Source organism: Periplaneta americana, chromosome 2, assembly GCF_040183065.1.
Source record: "Periplaneta americana isolate PAMFEO1 chromosome 2, P.americana_PAMFEO1_priV1, whole genome shotgun sequence".
Lineage (NCBI taxonomy): Eukaryota > Metazoa > Arthropoda > Insecta > Blattodea > Blattidae > Periplaneta > Periplaneta americana.
Genome location: NC_091118.1, coordinates 101,479,288 through 101,501,943, shown reverse-complemented (window position 1 = coordinate 101,501,943; position 22,656 = coordinate 101,479,288). Strand labels below are relative to the sequence as shown.

General features: G+C 35.6%; 1 protein-coding gene across 5 annotated transcripts in view; it reads right to left on the bottom strand.

The window, feature by feature from the left end:
* Nucleotides 1–22,656, bottom strand: part of barr (non-SMC condensin I complex subunit H) — a 152,569-nt gene that overhangs the window by 95,385 nt on the left and 34,528 nt on the right. For 4 of the 5 annotated variants that reach the window (XM_069818218.1, XM_069818221.1, XM_069818220.1 and 1 more), the window contains 3 exons: nucleotides 19,210–19,332; nucleotides 7,862–8,041; nucleotides 7,348–7,440 (listed from right to left, as the gene is read on the bottom strand). In XM_069818218.1, coding sequence (XP_069674319.1) covers nucleotides 7,348–7,440; nucleotides 7,862–8,041; nucleotides 19,210–19,314 — 378 coding nt within the window. In that variant the 5' untranslated portion in view covers nucleotides 19,315–19,332. The remainder of the gene's footprint in view (nucleotides 1–7,347; nucleotides 7,441–7,861; nucleotides 8,042–19,209; nucleotides 19,333–22,656) is intronic. The other variant, XM_069818222.1, reaches the window with a different exon arrangement.

The window sequence follows — 22,656 nt, the reverse complement described above, 5'->3', positions numbered from 1 at the left end:
GTGCTCTGTGGATCCCCAGGTATCTGCCAACAATTATCAGGGATTCTGTGGTTGGCCATATTCTTTTAAGTATATATATTTTTCCCAAACTTAGCAGTATTTGTAATATGTTTTGTAATTTGCTTGTAAAGTAATCTTTCAGTTACACCCAGATCAACAATGTGCTGTAGATCAATAATTAACAACATTTCTTATGTATAGCATGTGGTTTGAATAAACTCTAATTATATTCATCACTTTACAAGCATTGTCAGTTTTCAATATGTAGTCATTCTCTGCAGGCATGGTAATGTCAGGTGTTTGTGATTTAAAAATGGTGTGTTGATAGCCATGTCATTACAGTATCAAACGGTGAATTAACCCTAGAAAGCTAACGTGCTACATCAGGAGCATTAAAGCTAACGCATAGTCATTTTGACGACAATTTTTTCTTGCATTGAAGAAAGAGGTTTATTTGTATTCTATAATTGCTAATGTAATTTTTTTGTTCCTTACAGTATTATAAACATACAAAATATTCCTGACCACTCTTAACGTCCATCTTTACATTCAAAACAGCATATTGTTTGGTGTTCACCACATACTGCTCTGGAACTCTTGTAGCAAAATACTTTCGTCATTCTCAGTCTCTTGCTTGGACAGAAGGCGCAGATCTTGCGTTTTCTTGATTCCTGGGCTTCTGGTTCATCCACAGGCATGTTCACATGAAGTATTTCTGCCATGGACAAACGTAGCAAGCACGGTAAGTTGCGCATTCCAAGGCGATGTGTCACCCATGAATTTGTAAGTGCAGAGTGAAGTTCCTTTCCAAACTGACGCCTAGTCAATGGTTTTTCTTTATTGCTGACCTTGTTGTGTGTGTAAATCACATAACTGTTCACTAGAGCGATATTGACCATTCCATAAAAGACGCAAAGAGGCCATCTTCTTGTCTTTCTGCTGCAAGTCATCTGATTGCACATTTGGTCCAATGTGTCCACTGCGCCTTTTGTTGAGTTGTAAAACTCGATGATGTCCGTTTTTTTGGAAGTTGGGTTAATGGATGCTGTGTTGTGAGTTGTCGAAAGCAGCAACACTACATTGTTAGGTTTTGTTTTGTAGGATACAGGAGTTTTTTCTTGATCGAAACAGAACATTGACGTTCCCACTTTCCTAGTCTTATGGTTGAGTAATTCGGGTGGAATTTCCCGCTTATTTTTGCGTAGAGTGCCCACTATTGTCAAATTATAAGGAGTTTTCAGGAGCTCAGATGCTAGAGGAATGGACGTGAACCACTTGTCCATTGTTATGTTGCGGTTGGTACCATAAACACTCCTGGTGAGGGCCTTTACAAAGAAGTCCGCCAACAGTTGATTTGCAGGAGCAGTGTTCTTGCCTAGATAAGGCATTGCATCGAACATGTACTTAGTACCATTGTCACATACCATAAAAATTTTGATGCCATACTTTGATGGTTTGTTAGGGATGTATATTTTAAAAGGACATCACCCCCTGAAGGCTAGAAGTTGTTCATCAATTGTAAGGAAAGAGCCAGGCTTGTACGATTCCCTACAGACAGCTATAAACTGTTCCCAGATCTCCCTTATTGGAGCAAATTTGTCTGTTTGCCTTCTTTCAAGTCTGGTTGTGTGGTCATCGAAACGCAAACATTCACAAAGGAAGTCGAACCTATCACAACTCATTGTCGCTTTATATCTCATCCCACAGTATTCTGAATCAAACAATTCCTTTGATGGTAAGTGGTTATTCTTCTGAAATGCAGACAATATCAGAATACTTAGAAATGCATCAAATTCTTCTACACTGAGCTCAGATACAGTTGCGTTTTGAACACTATAATTCGTACGTTTAGTTGCAATTTTTTCATTTGTGTGTTAAATTATTTTTGACGCATTGTCTGAGTAAAAAATAAGGAAAATGCATCTTTCGGCGAGTTCACATTTCTAACGTCAGCTTTTGGTCCTTGTCGAACATGTATAATATTTCTAGCTGCTGAACGAGTATTTGGTGGCTTCGAAGAAATTGCAGACCAACGATGCCCATTTTTCCCCAACCAGTCCAGTTTTACCGCATACAATGATGTTTGGGTGAGCTGCTTGACTATGTATTCCTGCTTGCGGTTGTGAATTATCAGTATCAGATGTTTGAACTGTATGATCTATTTCTTCAGCAGACGATTCCACTTCATCAGAGCTGGAGTCTATAGAATGATGTATTGTCTTTTCGCTAAGAGGGCCAAAAGTTGGATCAATATCAGAGTTTTCGTCTGTCAACACAATATCATCATGTTCTATATTATCCTCACTTTCACTATAACTATTGCCATTCTCACCAATTTCTTCCTCTTCCTCTAGCCATTTTATGATTTTCTTTTCTGTATAAATTTCTTCCGTAGATACCATTCTATACAAATTACACTTCACAATATTAAGACGTATTAGTTTCAGTACCTACATAGAGAGATAGAAAGAATATTTGTAAACTTTACAGATAACAGACAGTAAAACAAAATATATAACTTCCGCCGAGCAGTCCAATATACTTACGATAAAGCTAATGCTTCGTCAGAATGACTACGCAGCACCAATAACCAATTTACAACACAACAATTAAACACGACTGATATCACTCTCGCCGTAGCTCAAGGCCAACTGAAGGTACACAAGGCGCGAAGTGCCTCACATAGTGAGAAGTGGTGGGGGGAGAGATTTTATATTTACGCGTTGTCATTTTGACGAAGCGTTAGCTTTCTAGGGTTAAATATATTTATATTTTCTTTCATAATAGTGTCATCTCTATGAATTAATAACTAATGAAAAAAAAAAAAAGTAATAGTTCTATAAATTAAGAAATCAGTGGGCCCCTGTGCCATGTAATACATCCCAGTGCTGCCAAATCAGACAGGTGAATCGACCAAAAAATGGATATATGATCTATATCTGGCACTTACGCTTACTGATACAGGAATTAAAACTGTTTTGCACGTCCTATGTGTGTTGTGTAACTAAGTGTTAAATAACAGTTGATTATTGCCTACTAAACTTCGCAGACATGTGAAAACTAATCACCCCAAATGTAATGAAAAGAATATAATTTTTTTAGCATAAACATCAAGGTTTATCATACTGTCAGGATATTTTCGCTAAAAGTGCGATAATCAATCATGAAAATCATACAGAGGCTCCATAGTATGTGAGTTACAGCATAACATTAACTGGAGAGGCCCATAAAATCAGACACCTTCATTAAACCACGTGCAATAAATATAGTAACTTGTTTATTGAAAGAACAGCATAAAAATAAATTTCAAATGGTACAGCCACCTAATAACACAGTCAAATGTCGCACTGAGGACCTTTCAATACCATACCTTGCACATATAGATATTTTTACAAAAGGAAATGAACTTAATCTTTCATGTCAGGGAAAATGTGTTTAGATATTCACAACCAGGAACAATATTACATTATTTTAGTGCGAACATGCATTCTAAAAGAAATATATAGAGATGAATGCTTCCCAGCTCTCAATGACTTTTTGATAGAATACAGAACCTGTTTCTCAGAAGCTGTTGTTGATAACACAAACCAATATTTAAATGGTTTGGAAGGATCTTTTCAGAAATATTTACTACCTTCCATCAAACAAGACAAATGGATAAGAGACCTTTTAGCATTTCAGAAAAATCAGATATGTCCAGAAAAAAATATGAGTTTGCTAAATCTGATCTCAGACAATACTTCAAAACACAAATTTAGTGAACTTCCTTTACCGATTTATGCTACAGTCTTCTTCAAGAATTTTTAAATGTGCAGTGGAGAACATCTCTCATTTTCAACAATATACCTATTCCAAATAGGATTTTCGCGATATGCAGAAACAAAATCAAAATACCATCATTGCCTGAATGTCACACCAGATATGACAATTCAGCTTCCTTTGATCACCCCCAACTTGAAAATTTGCCAGATGAGAATACAATTTCATTTTTACATTAGTATTTAGAAGATAACATTTTTACAATTATGGATATAAATTCTATTGTAAGTCTTATGTCTGTCTACTTATCAACTCAAGGTTACGTAATATAATGTATTATTCATGCTAAAATACGGGATAACAAGTTCATAAAAATACAAAAATATCGAAAATGCTGCTTGATATTATATTCAAAACATGGTATGTAATCAGCAAAATGTGACGTGTTGTCAATCAACAGTCTTCCTATAATATGATTAATTTGAGGATCTGTGAATTTTTTTCGAAGCTGAAGGGATCCACTACATTAAATTATTATGCAGGGTTAGTTAAAAGTCCCACATCACCTAAATAACTTTTGAAGCATGTGATTCAGTGACAAGAAACTTGGTATGTGGGGATAACACTATACTAAGAACTCAATAATGGTATTACCGAGCTTTTTGTACTTCCGGTTTAACTCCAACTCTCTTATTTTAAATGGAACATCCAACATATTTTTTTATCTTTTAATAGTGCTCATTAAGAGCTTTTCAAAAAGTGCCCACACTTGATACTTCTGTACAAATTCAGTATTACTAAATCAAGAAAACAGAAAAGTGTAGGTCTAACGAATAATACAAGTAAAACACTTCTTTTGTTTACTGTGATTTGACTGTCCTTTGTTTATATCCAACGAATACGGGTAAAACGCTTCTTTTGTTTACTGTAATTTGATTGTCCATTGTTTACATCCATGAAAACATGTTTATTGACACAGACATCTTAGTTAAGGAATTGAATATGACATTCTAGTGTGTTAAATAATTCTGTCTGATGTTGAGCGAAAGGGAAAGAATTTAAATTTTGAATGATTATTGGCTATGGAGACAGACAGCGATCTCATCAAATGGATTTGTCAACAGACACAATTGCCGATACTGTTCAGACATAAATCCACAATGGATGGAGGGGAACCACATGCAGTATCCACAGAAACTTAATGTTTGGGCTGGTATTATTGGTGACCACATTATTGGTCCTTTTTTCTTTAGAGAAACGCTAAATTCTAATAGATACTTAGATTTGCTTCAAAATCAAGTAGTACCACCATTGCAAACTTGTTTCCACATCCAGTCAACCATCGTCCACCCAGAGATGACATCTATTTCCAACAAGATGGAGCTCCAGCTCACTATGGACAGAATGTTCGTAAACATTTAGACCAGGTTTTTCCACAACGATGGATTCGCAGGAGAGGTCACATAGAGTGGCAGCTAGATCCCCAGATTTGTTGCCTTTGGACTTCTTTTTGTGGGGCCATTTGAAGTCAGTAGCATATCGAGAAAGACCCAACTACTTAGAAGATCTGGAGCATTGAATAATGGAAGTGGTGCAAGATATTCCGAAAGCCTTGTTAAATCATTCCTTAAATGGTTTCTATGATCGACTGGCACATTGTCAAGCAGCTGAGGTTTACCAGTTTGAACACAGAATTTAGAAGGGAGTTAGCTTTGTTTTGTTTTTGTTAAGGAAGAAGTATTTTATTATTTTAATATTTGATATACTTTTCTGTTTTCTTGATTTAACAACACTGAATTTATACAGAAATATCAAGTGTGGGTATTTTTTGAAAAGCTCTTAATAAGCAATATTCAAAAATAAAAAAAATATATATTGGGTGTACCATTTAAAACAAGTGAGTTGGAGTTAAATCAGAAGTACAAAAAACTATGCTATAATTCAAAGAATGTGAGATTGCGCAGAACCAAGGAATATCAGTAACAGAAATTAAAATGAGTTGAGGCTAGGCAGTACGATTTATCCACTGAAACATGTTAAGTTTAATTTCTTGTTGACTACACAGATGAACCATCGCAAATTGACAATGTCGATCAAACATCCAAATTTCTCCAACATGTCAACAAATACAATGATAAACGCAGCAGGTACATCATGTGTTTTAGTGAAAACCTGGGAAGATGAAAAGCTATAGCGAATAATTATGCTAGATGTGTTTGCAGATGGCAGTTAACTCCTGCCATATTATGTATTCAAAAGAAAAATTCTGCCTAAAGTACTCTTCCTAAAGGAAATTTACATTTCTGTACAGGAAAAAGGGTGGATAGAGGCAGACCTGGTGAAAAACTAGTTAAAAACTGTACAAAAACAGTGTACAGGAGCCCAACTTAATAAGAAATCGATGCTTGTACTGGAGATCTTTTGCAATCACTTACACTTGTTAGTTGAGGGCATAAAAAAACAAAAAGGACTAACAAAAACCTGTCCAGTGATTATTCCAGGAGTGCTTAGGTCAGTTTCGAAGCCATTAGATGTCTTCTTAAACAAGTCCTGTAAGAACCATATCAGGAGGTTTTATACTAAATGGATATGGATACCATGCATGTGACAATAAAAAAAAAATTGCTACCACTGCTACAATTTATTTGTGAGTAGATCACTACTGACACGGTTGAAAAGTTTTAAGGAGACTGGAATCTCTTGTGCATTTCGTGGCTCTGAAGATGATCTTCCATGGGATGAAAGTGAAGAAAATTAAGACAAAGGACTGTCTAGAAACGATGTTGGAAGTAAAGACAAGAGGAAAACCTGTGATTCTAACAGTGAAAACTTGGGGGGGGGGAACAAGATACTGTACTGAAAACCAACATTTTCGTTTTTCTTTTAGCCATTTACATTTAACCAGCATGTAATCTCACAGACTAACACCCACTGCTATAATGTATATGATCCTTGATCAATTGATCATGTCTACGCACATGACAAAAGCATCTTCTGCATCTTTGTGTCTATAAGACCCTCCCCCTGATTTCGGAACTAAAAATAGAGAGAAAAAGGGAGGTCTTATAGCTGAGTAGGGGAGAGTCGGGTAGTATCGGACAGCGCGTTTCTTTCATCTACCACCATATGGTAGTACCTGAATGACATGGTTACGTTTCTCTATGCGACATCACAGAAATGTAACCATGTCAATCAGGTACTATCATCGTGTGGTAGACGAAAGAAACTCACTGTCCGATATTACCCGATGTCCGATACTACCCGACTCTCTCCTAAGTATGGTTTATCAGATTTTCATTTCTGAATTCTTATATTAATCAATAAACATACGAATTTGAGATTTTTTTACATCAAAAACTACCAAGTTACAATCCACAAACAGAAGAAAGAGTACCTTCCTGGTAAATCAAGTTACATTTCGTACTGATTACTTCTTCAGCAAACATTCCTCTTACTCTTAGAAAATTTAAGACAAACTTTAGAAAATACAGTATGCTTACACTAGAATTCTAGCAGTTAAAGATGAACAGATTTAAAGTTATGCAAAAATGCGTGAAATATTTAACTTATACAGTATTAAGATCCTACCTGAAAATTGTCCATTTTGGAGTCTCGTTTCTTCAGCATCATTGCCATATAGTCAATAAGCTGTAAACTGAAGGCATTTTTGGTATTGATTTTCTGAAACATATAATATGATACAATCAATATTGTCAAACCTTGTACAAAATAAATAATTCCAGGTAAAATAAAAGTACCCAATTATTAAAACAAAAACAAAAATTTCAACAATCTTTAATTGCAAAGATGAAAATTTATGTAGTTTAAAAAGGTAAAGTATTCTTGTTATCCAACTTAAATTTATAATTCAGAAAATAAAATGTAATAAATATAATTAAAATGAAAACACTTCTGCATTATTTAATTTGACAATGGTCTTCACCAGAAGAAAGAAAACATGGGAAGACCAATTATTTTGAAATGGAAGGAACAGAGCCAGCACAATGGAATGGTAGTGGTTATGACACCAATGCCAATAATTGTACATAAGTAGCGGCAACAGCAGCATCAGCAGGAGTTGTGATGGTGGTGATGTACTTACATTCTCAGCTGACAATTTAATACAGTTGGCATAATGATCAGCAAGCTGTGCAGGAGAGAGTCCTGAAATGGATCCTCCAATAGATTTGCGTTTTTCAGAAGTAGGTGGAGTACTGTCACGCTGACGCATTTCCATTTCGGCATTTCGCCGGCGCTCCAAACGTTCTGCATCATCATCATTCTATGAACACAACACAAGATATGCACAGCAATATTTAATTTGTATTTCCAGAGTAATGTCTTTTCGTGAAAGTGTTAACAGACTAAACTAGAGTGATCAAGATTGAACTGTCAAGATGTAATGTTAAGTATGAATTTAAAAGTCAACTTTAGCAGCTCTATTAACACTATACTCGTATATATCGGAATATAGGTAATTCATTCTTCTGCTTCATGTTCTTCTTTGATAATACGTATTACTATTATTTTTAACTTAAGGGGAGAGGATACTGAACATTTCAATTTTTTTAATTTAAGACACATTAGTGTAATTTCTAGTACATACTTTGAACTTTGCTCAAATATTATGATTCTGAATTCATATCCCACAAAAAAAAAAAATTTGGGACCCCAAATTTGGATTTCTGTTCTAAAATACAATGTTTTAGAAAAAGTTATATATAACTCCACTTCCATCAAACATATTAGTTCTATTTCTTCAGCACTGTGTTTACAAAATAAATATTCTACAAATTTTCTAGAACAAATTATGTTACGAACATTTAACTATGAAAATTTAGATTTACACTTTTTACTTTCTTAATTTTCAAATTTGCCATTAATAAATTATTTTTATTTTCATAATAGTTCCTGATAGTAAGATTTCAACCAGAGAATTTATCTAGGATATAATGCTAAATATCTGTAAAAGAATGTCATACATTTAGCATTAATTTTCACTAAGCCATATTTATTTTAATATTACAATGTAAAAAAAAAAAAAATACAAAAACAAGCAAATGAAATTTATCGGTTATAGAGCCAGTGAACGTCATATCATTAAAAATGGTGTTGCATGCCATCTCTAAGTCACATAAGGGCATAACAAATTTGGCGACAAAGCAGACGTACAAGGGGAATATTTCGAGGGATTTTACTTTTTCTTCAAAAAACACTTTTTTTTTTCAAATTATTTCCCTTTAATTACATTGATCAGATTAGAAAATTAACACAAAATTAGCAAATATTCATCTGAATGTTGGGGACATAATAGAACAATAGAAATGAAATAGAGTTTTGCCGTCTGGAAAGTAATGCAATGTCATTCACCTTTCAAGTTTTGTTAACACTTTCTTTCTTTTAGGAGGAAATACTTCTGAACAATGTTTGGGAAATTCTCATAAATTGCATCTACTACTTCTGAACAGCAAGTCGACTTAGTACCTTAAGCTTCTGAATATTATTCTATACAATATTTTTAAAGTCAATTAAAAACGAGATAGACTAACCTTGACAAATTATGCACTGTACCAAAGTAGTAAAGCAAGACAGCATTTTGTACCCTTTATGTCCAAGTAAAACTTCTACTGTCTCATTTGTCATAGCATCAAAATATCTAGCAAGAGACATTTACAGTAGGCCTATTTTGCTTATTGTGGCCACAATTACTAGAGTCGACGGCAATTCGGAAGGTGGTAATCTGCTAGTGTTTGCATTGAGAGACAGATAGAGAGGGCAAGGCAGCATACAACATTGCCACATCGTACTTCATGAGCACATGCAATACAAATAGCGCAGGAGAGAATTTAAATTATCAAAAGACAATAATGACCTTAGCTGTTGATTACTGTAAGCATGACACCAAACAAACCCTCTTTTCTTCACTAACAATATTGTGACAGCCAAGTCGAGGCTCGATCACGCGTCCCGCAGATGGCGGGGCGCACGAGAAAACGCGACGAAGAAGGCTGCAGCCCCTCGGGTCTGGAGGGGACAGACGTAAGAGAGGTTGCGCACGCATCTGGTGCTTGCCGAGAAGGGAAGAAAGCAAACTGCTGCGCGAAGTGAAGGGGGGAGCAGCAGCGTGACAGATTATTCTCGAAACCGAATCATCTAGTGACGGAAACGACCAGAGATCGAAGGCTCGCGAAGTGTTGCCTAGCAAATAAAAGGAAACCAGCCTTCGAGAGGAGTTTTCAGTTTTGGTCAAGAAGCCAGCCAGTCTTGTGTAGCAGTGAAGCCAGACCGGAGATCGACTTGAGCGTGTGTCCGCAACTGTCCGAGGGTCTAGGCGGAAGCAACGTGGTTGGAAGACTTGAGTTCGAGTGCAGTGGACCGCAGTTGGGGGACCTGAGTTCGAGATACGGTGAACTTGAGTGACTGAGCTAGAAGAACTAGCCAAGGCAAACGAACTGAGAACTGACAGTTCTGATTTGTAAATAGTGCTTTGTGAACATTAGTTAAAATTAACAGTTCATTGTTGTTCTCAATAATCCAAGTAAATTGTCATTGTCGTCTGTGGAGTGCAATAACGAATACTGTGGTTATTGTGTGGAGTGTAAATCCCATTGTTGACGGGAGTGGATTTAAATTGTAGAAAGTGAAGAGTTATTGTTGTAAGAATAAAACAACATCATTGCTTTGAATTTTAAAGTTACAATATTCTTTGCATGGTTCTCAATCCCACACCACATGCTTCTACAGTCGTTTCTTGCATGTTGGCAACGTTGCAGTCAACATCAATATGGCTGGCAGCATTCTGCTCGTCAACGTTTTTAAAATAATTATACACCTTAAACACTATTTTCCGTGCCTGCCTGTGCAATACTTGTCTTTTTACAGTCTCTTCTTCCATTTATTTATCTTACACACACACTAAATGTTAGTTATACTTATTCAATGTATTGAAACACTCAAACGTGAACAAACGAACTCTGGGAGTACTTGTTATAGACTGATTCTGATTGGTTCTACTATACAAGTTTGTGACGTCACATGCCAGAAATGCTATGGCGCATGTAGCAGCTGACCGCCTTCCAAAATGCCGTCTAGTCTAGTTTCATCTGCTATTATTGAGATGTTCTTCCTATGCAGATTTTTACATACACCCTCAAGGATTGTTGAAAGAACTTAGAAGATTATTTTGGTTTTGCTAAAATAGATTGCATTCTTGGATCCCCTCTACAAATATTTCTTCATTTCCAGGTCATACTTTCCTAATACAAATAAAAATTTCCAAGATGAGTCCCATTTCCCACACTTTGGAGTTTGTGTCCTCTAAATGGTCTTCCTCCTTTAGTAAGGAGGATATGATATCAAGGATTCTCTTCATTACTTCTCTGTTCTCAAGTGTTTTCTTTCAGCAATCATTCCTTGTCTATGATGATCTAGAAGTACGTTGATTGGTTTTCCAAGTTTGTACAGAGCCAGAAACAAAATTTGGGCCACCTGAATTTTCGAAGTTTCAGTTATAACATAATGCGCACGCTCAGTTGTTTCGGGTCTGTACTATTGCCAGAAATCATGCTATTTATGTAGCATTTTCTTTTCCATGATTCTCTAAATGTTCATTTTGATTTTTCCATTCCTGCAGAACTTAATAATAAACAGTTTATCTATATGTCCTTGTAAAGATTAATCATTCAGGAAAAAATATTCTACACCAAACATAGCATCTTAAGATGTACGTTTCCTGTATTCTAACCAATTATTTGTTCATTTATAGTTTTCTACCCAAGGGCAGGTCTTTGACTGCAAACTAAGCATTCTCTCTCCTCTTTTCTGCCTTCCTCTTAGTCTTCACATATGATTAATATATTTTAATGTTGTCTATCATTTGATGCCTTCTTCTGCCCTGAACTTTTCTTTTGTTCACCATTCCTTCCAGTGCACCCTTCAGTATGCAGTTTCTTCTTAGCTAGTGACCCAGCTGGTTTCTTTTTCTCTTTCAAATCAGTTTCACCATTATTATTTCTTCACCCACTCTTTCTAGCACAGCTTCATTCCTTATTCTGTCTATCCATTTCATGCGCTACATTCTTCTCAGTATCCACATCTCAAATGTTTCCAGCTGTTTATCTTCACTTCGTCGTAATGTTCATGTTTCTGCCCCACACAATGCCACATTCCACATAAAGTACTTCACTTATATCTTCCTTAGTTATTTTTCTAGAGATCCACAGAAGATGTTTCTTTTTCTATTAAAAGCTTCTTTGCCATAGTTCTCCTTAGTTTTACTCATGTTATTACAATCACACCTGTCAAATCAAGATTTTTGGAAATTCTTTCCTCTGTTATAGAAGTTAGTTTTGAGATTAGTAAAATAGCCTTACAGGGCCTTTTGGAGAGTCCCAACTGTCTTTCAATTGCTTCTTACACAAAGGCAATGCAGGGTCATAATTTGCAACATCATGTAGGCCTACTTCATTGATTTCTGCTTTGTGTCCAATAATGGTGTTTGGTGGAGTAAAGGAAGCTCTGCTCTGCATCTCATATCTTTCCACTTCTGCAATCACCTTTAATGCAAGATGGTTTTCTACCAGAGGCAGTTCTCCAGACAATGAAACCAAGAAAATTCGACTAGCTATCAATATATTAAGTTGTTTTCTTAAGTTGCTAGAGCGAACTATGACATGTATGGAAAACCAAGCAAATTTATGGAAGAAAAAAAAGTAATACAAAACTTTTCTTCCTTCTCTCCTTCTGCAATGGCTGAAATAGGCTAGTATTTGATACTGGTACTTCTTTTTGCATTTGAAGTTTATACTCACACTTCTTGTTTGTGAAACTGCAAAAGTATATTTATAAACATATTTAAAGATCTGTAAAATTTGCGATGTACGATAATGCCAACTGTTTTAACTTTTTCCACCATTTCTTATGCGTCTTCCTATAACACCAAAACATGTATTTTTGAATCTAGAAATAATACGAAAAATAATACGAAAAGAAAAACATCATTCAAGTTTTTTAACGAATTCCTGTAACACTTGTTGTTTTATTCACAAAACATTAACAATGAAGTACTTTTACGTAACATTTTTATAATTTCCATCTTTTTTTCCTTTCTTCAATGGCACATTTCGTTCTGCCATTTTGTGAGCAAGTGAATGCAACCATCTATTAAAATGTATATAAATAAAATTGTAAACTGAAAAACGATTGCTCAAAATATTATAAATACTACTCTTATGTGTAATATCAAAAGCCAAGATTATAAAATTGACATGTACATATTTTTAAAATAACATTGGCAAATTGGCAATAACACCAAAATCTTGAAATTCTAAACAAATCATTCTTAAAAATAAAACCACTCTCACAGGACTCTACTCATAATTAAAAAAAACATACATATATATATATATATATATATATATATATATATATATATATACGGAGCACAGCATGTCTTGCCATTAACAGTAGTTGTCGTAGGATTGACAATCGCTTTTAAAGAAAATAGTTCTAAAGGATACATCCTCAATCCTACTGTTAGACTTGAACATCATAAAGTCAGCCTGAGGAAGTGGATAACGACAAAAAGGAGCATTTATGAGTCTACTATAAAGTCAAATACAAGTTAACTGAAATACAGGTTTTTGGATTGATGGTGGGAGCACATTTCACTATACCACGCCATTTTGTGGAAATTGGGAAAAGCCCTGGATTACCCATTAATAAAATTAAAAGCATTGTTATCATTGTAATTAGGGGTCCTTGCATATATTAAAAACCATTTATATACTGTAATAATTTTTAGAAGTAATACTTAAATAGCCACCAGCATAGCTCAGTTGGCTAAGGCACTTGCCTTGGAGTTGCACCCGGACGTGGGTTCGATTCCAGCTTGGGTTGATTGGGTTTTTTCCGAGGTTTTCCCCAACCATAAGGCAAATGGCAGGTAATCTATGGCGAAACCTTGACCTTATCTCACCAAATACCATCTCTCTATCACTAATTCCATTGACACTAAATAGTCAAGTATGTAGTTGATACAGCATTGTTAAATAACAGTGTATTAAAAAAACACTTAAAAATGTAATTTTAATCTCTAATTTCATATTAATTTGGTATTTTTCAACATTTATTGCAAGTATACTTAAATCCTAAGTTTTATTCCCGTTATTATCGTACTTTTGTTTACCTTGTCTTTTTCGGCAACCTGTAAATTCAGGAGGTTGCTTTAAAATACAATAAAACCCCTCTTAACCAAACTTCGGTTAATCAAAATCCAGCTTATCCGAAACAATGTCGCAATAATAATAATAATAATAATAATAATAATAATAATAATAATAATAATAATAATAATAATAAAACAGCCAATGTTCTGTTTATCCTTGCAATATTTTGTTCATCCCCAATACAGGGTTACCATCGTCCGGCAAAGGGAGGACACGTTCTCTTTTTTAATCATTTTAGCTTGTCGGGCAGGCATTAAAAAAAAAATTGAAATGTCCGGCATTTTGCATTTCACCTACAATTAATATGAATATTGAATAATGTACGATATTATGCATAGAATATCTAAACAAATTGTGAAAATCTATGAAACAATTAACTGCTTTCAATGGTTGAAGCTGGAGCACATAACAAAACATAAAATATGATGACCTAATGACATGCATTGAATTCTTACAATCTAAAAACGTCACTCACTATTCATGATTCTAAGCTATTTTATCAATTTTATCCTGCAATGTACAAAGATATGCCAAACAAGTTAATTTTGACAAAGATTTGAGTTTAGATAAACAATGGTGCAAATTCTTCTATTCCAATATTTCTACGAGCATTGAAACTTTCTCAGAACTCTTAAAAATGTCAATTTTATTTATTTATCCCAAGTCACAATGGAAGTGCTGAGAGAGTATTTTCCCTAATATCTGCTCAATGGACAAAAGAACAAAATTGCATGCTAACAGAGATGGTCAGAGGTATCATCATGGTGAAATATAATTTCAAGGACATGTCCTGTGAACAGTTCCATAGTTATTTGTTACAAGATATAAGTTTGTCTCTTCAGGCTCTTGTGCACAAAGTGGGCTCCACCGATAAGTAGGGTACAGATGTAATACTGATCCAGCAACTAGTGAGAAAACTGACTAAGGTGAGCCATTGTTTTTATCTTTAATTTTGTTCATACCAATTTTTTTCAGCAATGTCCTCTTATTTTAGATTCCATGTCCTCCTATAGAATTTCTTCTCATGGTAACCCTACCCCAATAGCATGGCTACAAATTGAAGTCAATGTCCTCACAGCAATGCTACATCTGTTTTCCACCTCCATTCCCCAAAGACTTGTTTTGTATAGTAACCGGGCACGACCAGTCCTGTTAAGTGAGATGTTCTCCCCCCCCCCCTCCTCCCACCTACTTGGGAATTACAGGATTATGATATATGCATTCGAAGTAAGTTTCCAATTTCTCATTCATTTTAGTTGTATCACATTATCGGTATGTCTTATTGTTAGTTACACTAGTGCGATGTCGAGTAAAAGAAAATGTATTGTTGTATCCATAAAGGATAAGTTAGAAGTCATGAGACATGTGAAAAGTAGCACAATCTTGTGAAATGTTGCTTCTGATTATGGAGTAGGAGTACCAACCGTCTCTGATTGGGTTAAATGTAAATTAAAACTTTTGGAACATTCCTGCAAAATACCAAAATATTTTTCATCGATTATCCGAAATGTTTCCATCCCTTTTATTTCAGATAAACGGTGTTCTACTGTACTCTATATATATTCGGAAACTTACCAATTCATACTGTCAAAGAATATACACAGGCTAGGCTCACATGATCACTACTGTGTATGTACTATAACAAATAATCTCATTTCAGAACAAGACTACATTTCAAATGTATATAATATTAAAGGTACAGAATGCATAAACATGTCCCTCTGTCCGAAGTTTATTACATTTTAATGTTCCTTCTTCACTTCGTTCTGTCTGCCCAATCCATTTCTTCTGAACCTTTCTCCCTCATTGAGGTTCTAATGTGCTGTCATGTATTCCTAGGTCAGTCTCTCTTCCTTCTACCAGGTGGGATCTATTCTAAAATCTTCCTTGGTAATCATTGCTCTGACATTCATCTTCCATACTCATACCACTCAAATTGTATTTTACAAAGTCTGACACGGAATTTTTAACATTTATTTCCTGTATGATATCTCATTTCTGTATAAAGTAATTTCAACCTTGCATTTTGATTAATTGACAAGTTTCAGAACCATACAATAGTGTACTTCGAATAAAAGATTTGTAAATTTGGATTTTGGCATCTTTTGTTAGTTCTATTCCATAGTACCCCATTTAATACTATTATACTTATCTTCCTCTTTGTATCCTATTCTTAATGTCATTTTCTTAACAGGTGCAGTTTTTATTAATTTTTATGCTCATATAAGTTATTTATATTCATCACTGTCTTTGATAAAACCTGTTCCCCTCTTCTAAAATAAAATCTGTAGTTCCTTCTACACATGTCATTTAACATTTTTTCTCCAAATTAATTTTTACTCTCCATTTGTTATATTTATTTAACAGTTTTCCACTCATATATTCTGTATCATCCTAATCTGGAGTTATAACCAACTGGTCTTCTGCAAATAACAATGTACAAACTGCTTCATCTCCAGCAGGTACTCCCATTCTACCACATCAGGCATGCCAGAAATCAGACACTGAATGTGCAGTTATGTGCGCGGATCGCCAGTCTGTGCGGATTGCATCATTCAAGCATTGCTCTCACCAGTTCTTAGCTGGAGGGGTGTACAATAATCCATTCTGGGCTTCTAGTGTTGTGTTAAATAGGTATTTGGACATTATAAACACATTTAGCAGTTATTATTATTGATAATTGTAATACAAGAAACATTAGGCTTAGGCCTACTCAGTTATACTTCATAAAGTAGTGGTTTGTGAAGCATAATTTATTAACATAATTTTTATATAGTATTTGAAGGAAAAAAATATTGCATTAATTTCGAAACAACAAAAAACGAACACAGTATTTCATTTTACGTAATAGGTACTAATTATTTTAAAGTAATAGACCCTACTCTTTCTTGTTCGTCAAGCATTATTATTTATTGGGATCATTGGCACACAAATGTTGAAGAAAGTATTATACTCCCAATTAATTACATGCAATAGGACATTGTGAAGTTTTACACTGAAATCATTTCCTTGCTGTATGTCAATATATATTAACATTAATATTAATAAATAGTATAAATTAAGCTTAGAGTTTAAATTCACATATAGTTTATTTGGAAAACTTCGAGAGCAAGTTGGGAGTGTTACTGAAAGAAATTAAAGTGTAGTTCACAAGCTGTAAAGCGACGACATTCTCTTTACATCAGGTTTAAAGATTTCGTAATGTAAGTATATTAACATAATATAGTGACGTGAGATGGAAAATTTACTATTATATATTTTTCCAGAAAATTTTTCCATCTTGCAAATGGTTGGTTGCTTTCCTTCGCTCCTTACAACTTCAAGAGTCTCACATGTATTCCTCACTATATTCTCATCACTTACCAGCTTATGAAATGGAAGTCGTAAGTCGTCTAATCTTTGATGGGTTTGTTAGTACAGACACCAAAACAATCCCACTGTCAGGTTTGTTTTGTCGTTAGAGTATTGATTCAGAAATAAGCACTGGCGAATATCATATTTTGAGAACTTTACTAATCTGATCTAAATTATCACAAGACTATTACCTTGACATGGGCTGATGAAAGCCTTTCAATTTAAAATAATATTGTTGGCTGAGGAAAACATTATAACAATTATGTAATATGATTCCTGATTCCTCTTCTTCATTATATCTGTGGACTCGTCACTTTATTTTTCATAACATATTCACAGTCACAGCTCAATCAGGACCTGTTCTGATCTGTGTTACTGAAACAAAAGCTGATCTGCTACTGGAGGTACTGTACAGCCCTGACGCACTCTCCTCCAACCTGATTCACTCCCTCCAGGTAGAGGAATAGGAACTGCACATTGCACAGACATCTGCACAATGTGCAAGGTTTTGGCATGCTTGTACATTCTCCCCCAACCCTCCATATTTCCAAGATTGCTGGATATATAACTTATATAATGGTGGACACAGACAACCCTGATAGACCCTCCGTAACTGAAGGTATATATCAACCTTCACTCTTGATACTGCACTATCATAAAGTTTTCTTATGGTGGTAAGATAGCTTTACTTATCTATCTACTCCATAACACTTCCCATAATTACTTAATGGTACAATATCTGTGTCCTGCTCTAATATCTAGCACAATCTGTGACCACTACCGGGTAGCAAGGGAAAAACTTGTTTCAAATGGCTCGTAATTGATCTGTCTGCTGTCTGTATCATTTCCTTCCTATGTTTTCATTATTTTTGGGCAAATGAATTATATTTCAAGTGCCTCTGCATTTAAAAAATTATCGTAATCTTTTTCTAAATCAACAAATGACTGCTGTCCACAGGAATTACAAATACATGATCCTCTGATAATCTTCCGGCTCTAAATCCTGCTTGTTTTTCATATTCTTTATCTCTGTATTCCTTTTCCAAAAATTATTTCAATATTTTTCCATATATATAATCAACTAATTGTAACCAGGGCTGTAATTTCCCAGTAATTTTTACATTCCTCTTTTCTGCCCTTTTGTGAATGACTGATACAATTCCTGTTCTCCATGATAATGGTACCTCTTCTCCATTTATGTACTTTTCAGAAAGATTCCTTAATAATTTAAAAAATATTTGAACCAAATTGAATCAATTCTGTAAGTATTCCTTCTATTCCACAACCATTTCCATTTTCAAAGATGTAATTGATGTTTTCACAATTTTTTTAAGTATGGCCCTTCTGGCACATGGAGCTACCTAATGTAAGGAATGCCTTTATTATGTACTCAATTACATATAAAATCGTAGACTGAAACATAATTGTCATAAGATAACCACTTCTGTATATATTTCGATATGTTACACAAAATGCATTTTCAGTGTAAGTTCGGGGTTTAGTGATTACAGATTTTGTGGTCAGTTACATAAGGCAATGCTTTAAACACAACATGGAAAAATTAAGAACACTCCCCTCCTAAAGATTTCACTAGTTGCAAAAACAAAATGGTTTCTGTAGTTCTAACTTAATTTTTATACTTTTCAAAATGTAAAGATTAAAATACACATTGTTATTTAAGTACCTATTTCAAATAGACGCACCTCACTAAAGCGATCTTTAATTTTATGTCAGAGTAACAATAGATTGTATTTCAAATGGATGCAAAAGAAATGTTTAATGTATGAATAAATGACTGCACTGGTTTAGAAACTTCCTAGACGAATACTCATGCATCATAAAACAAATTTTCAATGTAACACTTATTTACCTGTCGAAGACTTGCACTACTCGAGGAAAGATTCAACATGGATTTCCTACGTAGTGGGGATGATGAGAGAATAGATTCTCTTTGAGAAACAGCGTGATGACTCATTGTGATGTTGAATGAACACTAAAAAAAATAAATATAACACAATGACCATTAACAAAAAAGTAAATCTATGAAATTATAGCCCAAATCAAGTATGTTCTTTTGTTTTAAACAGCTCTGTGAAAACCATACTTATATTACAGAGTGAATCTTATAGAACCATACCTGACAAATTATTACAAAATAAAAATGATAATACGGATTCATTTCAAACCACTTTTAATATCAAGCACACCTAAAGCAGGTATTAGACATGGTAGCTTTACCTCATTCTTGGCATATATATATATATATATATATATATATATATATATATATATATATATATATATATATATGCTTTACACTGGTAAAGCGAGCCCATCAAATAGCAAAAATACTCAGAAGTAATATGCTTGTAAAATATCCAACTCGTTTGATATTTTACCAATGTAAAGTGTCTGGCCTTGTGTGTAATAGCTCCACATGCTTCATGCCAACATATTCACTTACTGCGCAAGCACATGCTCTGCCTGCTTGTCACTAGTGTCTCTACTTGCCACGAATTGCATACAGGATTTTATTTGTTCCGCATTATTCATCATGAGTGATTTAAAAGAATACTCAAAGCAATTTTTAGAAGAATTGATTGCTGTGTTTAGGGGATTTCCATGTCTTTGAAAAGTGAAATCCAGCTTTCTCCGGAAGCTCTAGTTTCTCTGTGGCATCCCAACAAATCTCCAACATCATCTCATTTCATTTCATTGTGGGTGTAGCATAGACCAGCCTCACATGGCACACATTGGGCAGTTTGGGATAAGTTATATAGAAATTTTGTGATTCATCGATACCAACCATGGGGAAAAATGGCTCCGAAGGGCCACTGCACTCAAAGCCGCCTTACCTCACTCCTCCGCCTGGTGCTTCCCTAGACATGCTTCATTCAGTTGTGGGTATGGCTTCGATCTCGGGATGTCAGTTTCAGGAAGAGCGGCAGAAAGAATTTTTTATTACTTACAAAAAGAAGAAAGTCTGTTGCTTAATATGTGGGTTTAAAATTGCGCATATAAAATGCTTCAATATTAAACGCCACTTTGGTCGGAAGCATAAAGCTGACTTCGGTGATCTTACAAGTATTTATTTACAATTTTAAAAGCTATTTTCGTAATATTTGTAAAGATACAAAACAAGATATGTTTATGGTATTTTCAGGATTTAGATACTTGTTATTTTATTAAGTATGTGGAACTGAACTAATTTAAAACTTTGAGTGCATATTAGGCCTACTTGATGCGTTCTCTTTCCGAGAAAGATTTTCAGAAGTAACTGCAATGGACATGGAGATGTGTCTGTTCAATAATCCATTTGTATTTGATGTTACCCAAGCATCAGAGCCACTATAGAGATGCAAAAGAGCACGCCACTAAAGTGTTCAGGAAAAAATTGATTACCTACCAGAGGAGCAATTCCCTAATCTGCGCACATTTGCAATGCGTATGGTATCTATGTTTGGCTCAACTTACTGTTGTGAGCTGTTTTTCTTTTCAAAATGAATATGACCAAAAGTATCTCCAGGTCTAGGATCACAGACATGCATTTAGTTTCAGTATTACGGTTGAGTTGTTCTATTTTAGAGCCAAATATATCCTTTTTAGTTAATAACAAGAAATTTCGAGGGTAATGAAAAAAAAAAAATGAAAACCAGCAGTATAGGTCTACAGTAGTATTTCATTTCATTCATATCTCATATATTTTGTTTAATATGTTTTAAAGTTAAATGACAGTGGAGCTTAGTTTTACTTTCTTTAGTATTTTTATAAAAAGAAACAATTGATTTTGTTGATCATTATATTGTGTTTAATATGTTTTCAAGTTAAATGACAATGGAGCTTAGTTACTTTATTAGTTTTAAAAAGAAACAATTTATTATGTTGAGCATTGTATCTTTTAATATATTGTGAATTTATTCAACTCAACAATAGGATTTTATTCTTCCAACAATAATTCCTTTCTACAATTCGCCTTAAACGCTCTCGTCAACAATTGGATTTTTACTCAACACAGTATTTGTTATAGCACTCCACCAACGACAATGACAATTTACTTGGACTAGTACGAACAACAATGAACTGTTAATCTTAACTAATATTTACAAAGCACTATTTACAAATCAGAACTATCAGTTCTCAGTTCACAGTTCTTCTAGCTCAGTCACTAGAGTACACAGTATCTCGAACCACAGACCTTCAGAGACAGTCCACTGTACTCGAACTCAGGTCCCTCCAACTGCGGTCCACTGCACTCGAACTCAGGCCTTCGGATGCTGATACAGTTGCGGACGCACACTCGAGTCGAACTCCGGTACACAAGACTGGCTTGCTGGCTCTGGCTTACTCACTGACTGAATAACTGAAAAACTGCTGTCGTTCCTTCGCGTCCGTAATTTATAACCACAGCGACGTAGCCTCGAAAGTTCGAATTCGCGATTCTTCCACTTCGACGGATTTCTCGGCCTCTCTAGGCAAGCAGAAGATGCGCGCGCAAACTCCCTCGCCACGTAGGCCCTTTCCCCTTACTTCTCTCCGCCGCGCGCCATCCCAAAGTGCTCCGTGAAGCCCACGTCGGCTCACGCGCGGTCTGCTCTCTTGCGGGACGCTGGTCGTGAGTTCGAATCTCACGTCGCTGTCATATTGCTCCCTCCTTAGGGCTGTTCGTCCCGGGCAGTCCCTTGGTAGGCTGCTAATCGGTCCAGATGCACCACCATCATCTTCCCTCGAGGTTGTCACTGGATGCGGTACACCACGTCGTTGATCCGGGTCACCACGCGGTATGGTACATCCCAGGCACGCTGCAGCTTTGGTGATTTCCCTTTGGTCCTGGTAGGTCGATACAGCCACACCAGGTCGCCCTCCTGGAATCCTGCAGAGTTGGCTAATCTGTCGTAGCGTACCTTCATCCTGTCACTGGCCATCTTGAGGTGCTCTCTGGCCAGTTGGTGAACTCCATTCAACTTCTCGGTGAGTTCTGCCACATAGTCAGTCGCTGGCTAGTCGGCGCTGGGTGGCGTGCCAAACAACAGATCACAGGACAGGCGCAGCTCTCTCCCGAAGACCATGTTTGCCGGTGTCATCCCTGTCGTATCGTGGATCGAAGCTCTGTAGGCCAAGAGGAACAGTGGAACTCTAGCATCCCAGTCTCGCTGATGGTTGGACACCCCTTCCGCAGGTGCTCCTCCACGGTTTTGATGTATCGTTCCACCATGCCGTCGGACTGTGAGTGGAGGGGAGTGGTCCTGGTTTTATGCACCCCCAGACGCTCGAGCAATTCTCCCATTAGGTTGGATTCGAAGTTGCGCCCCTGATCGCC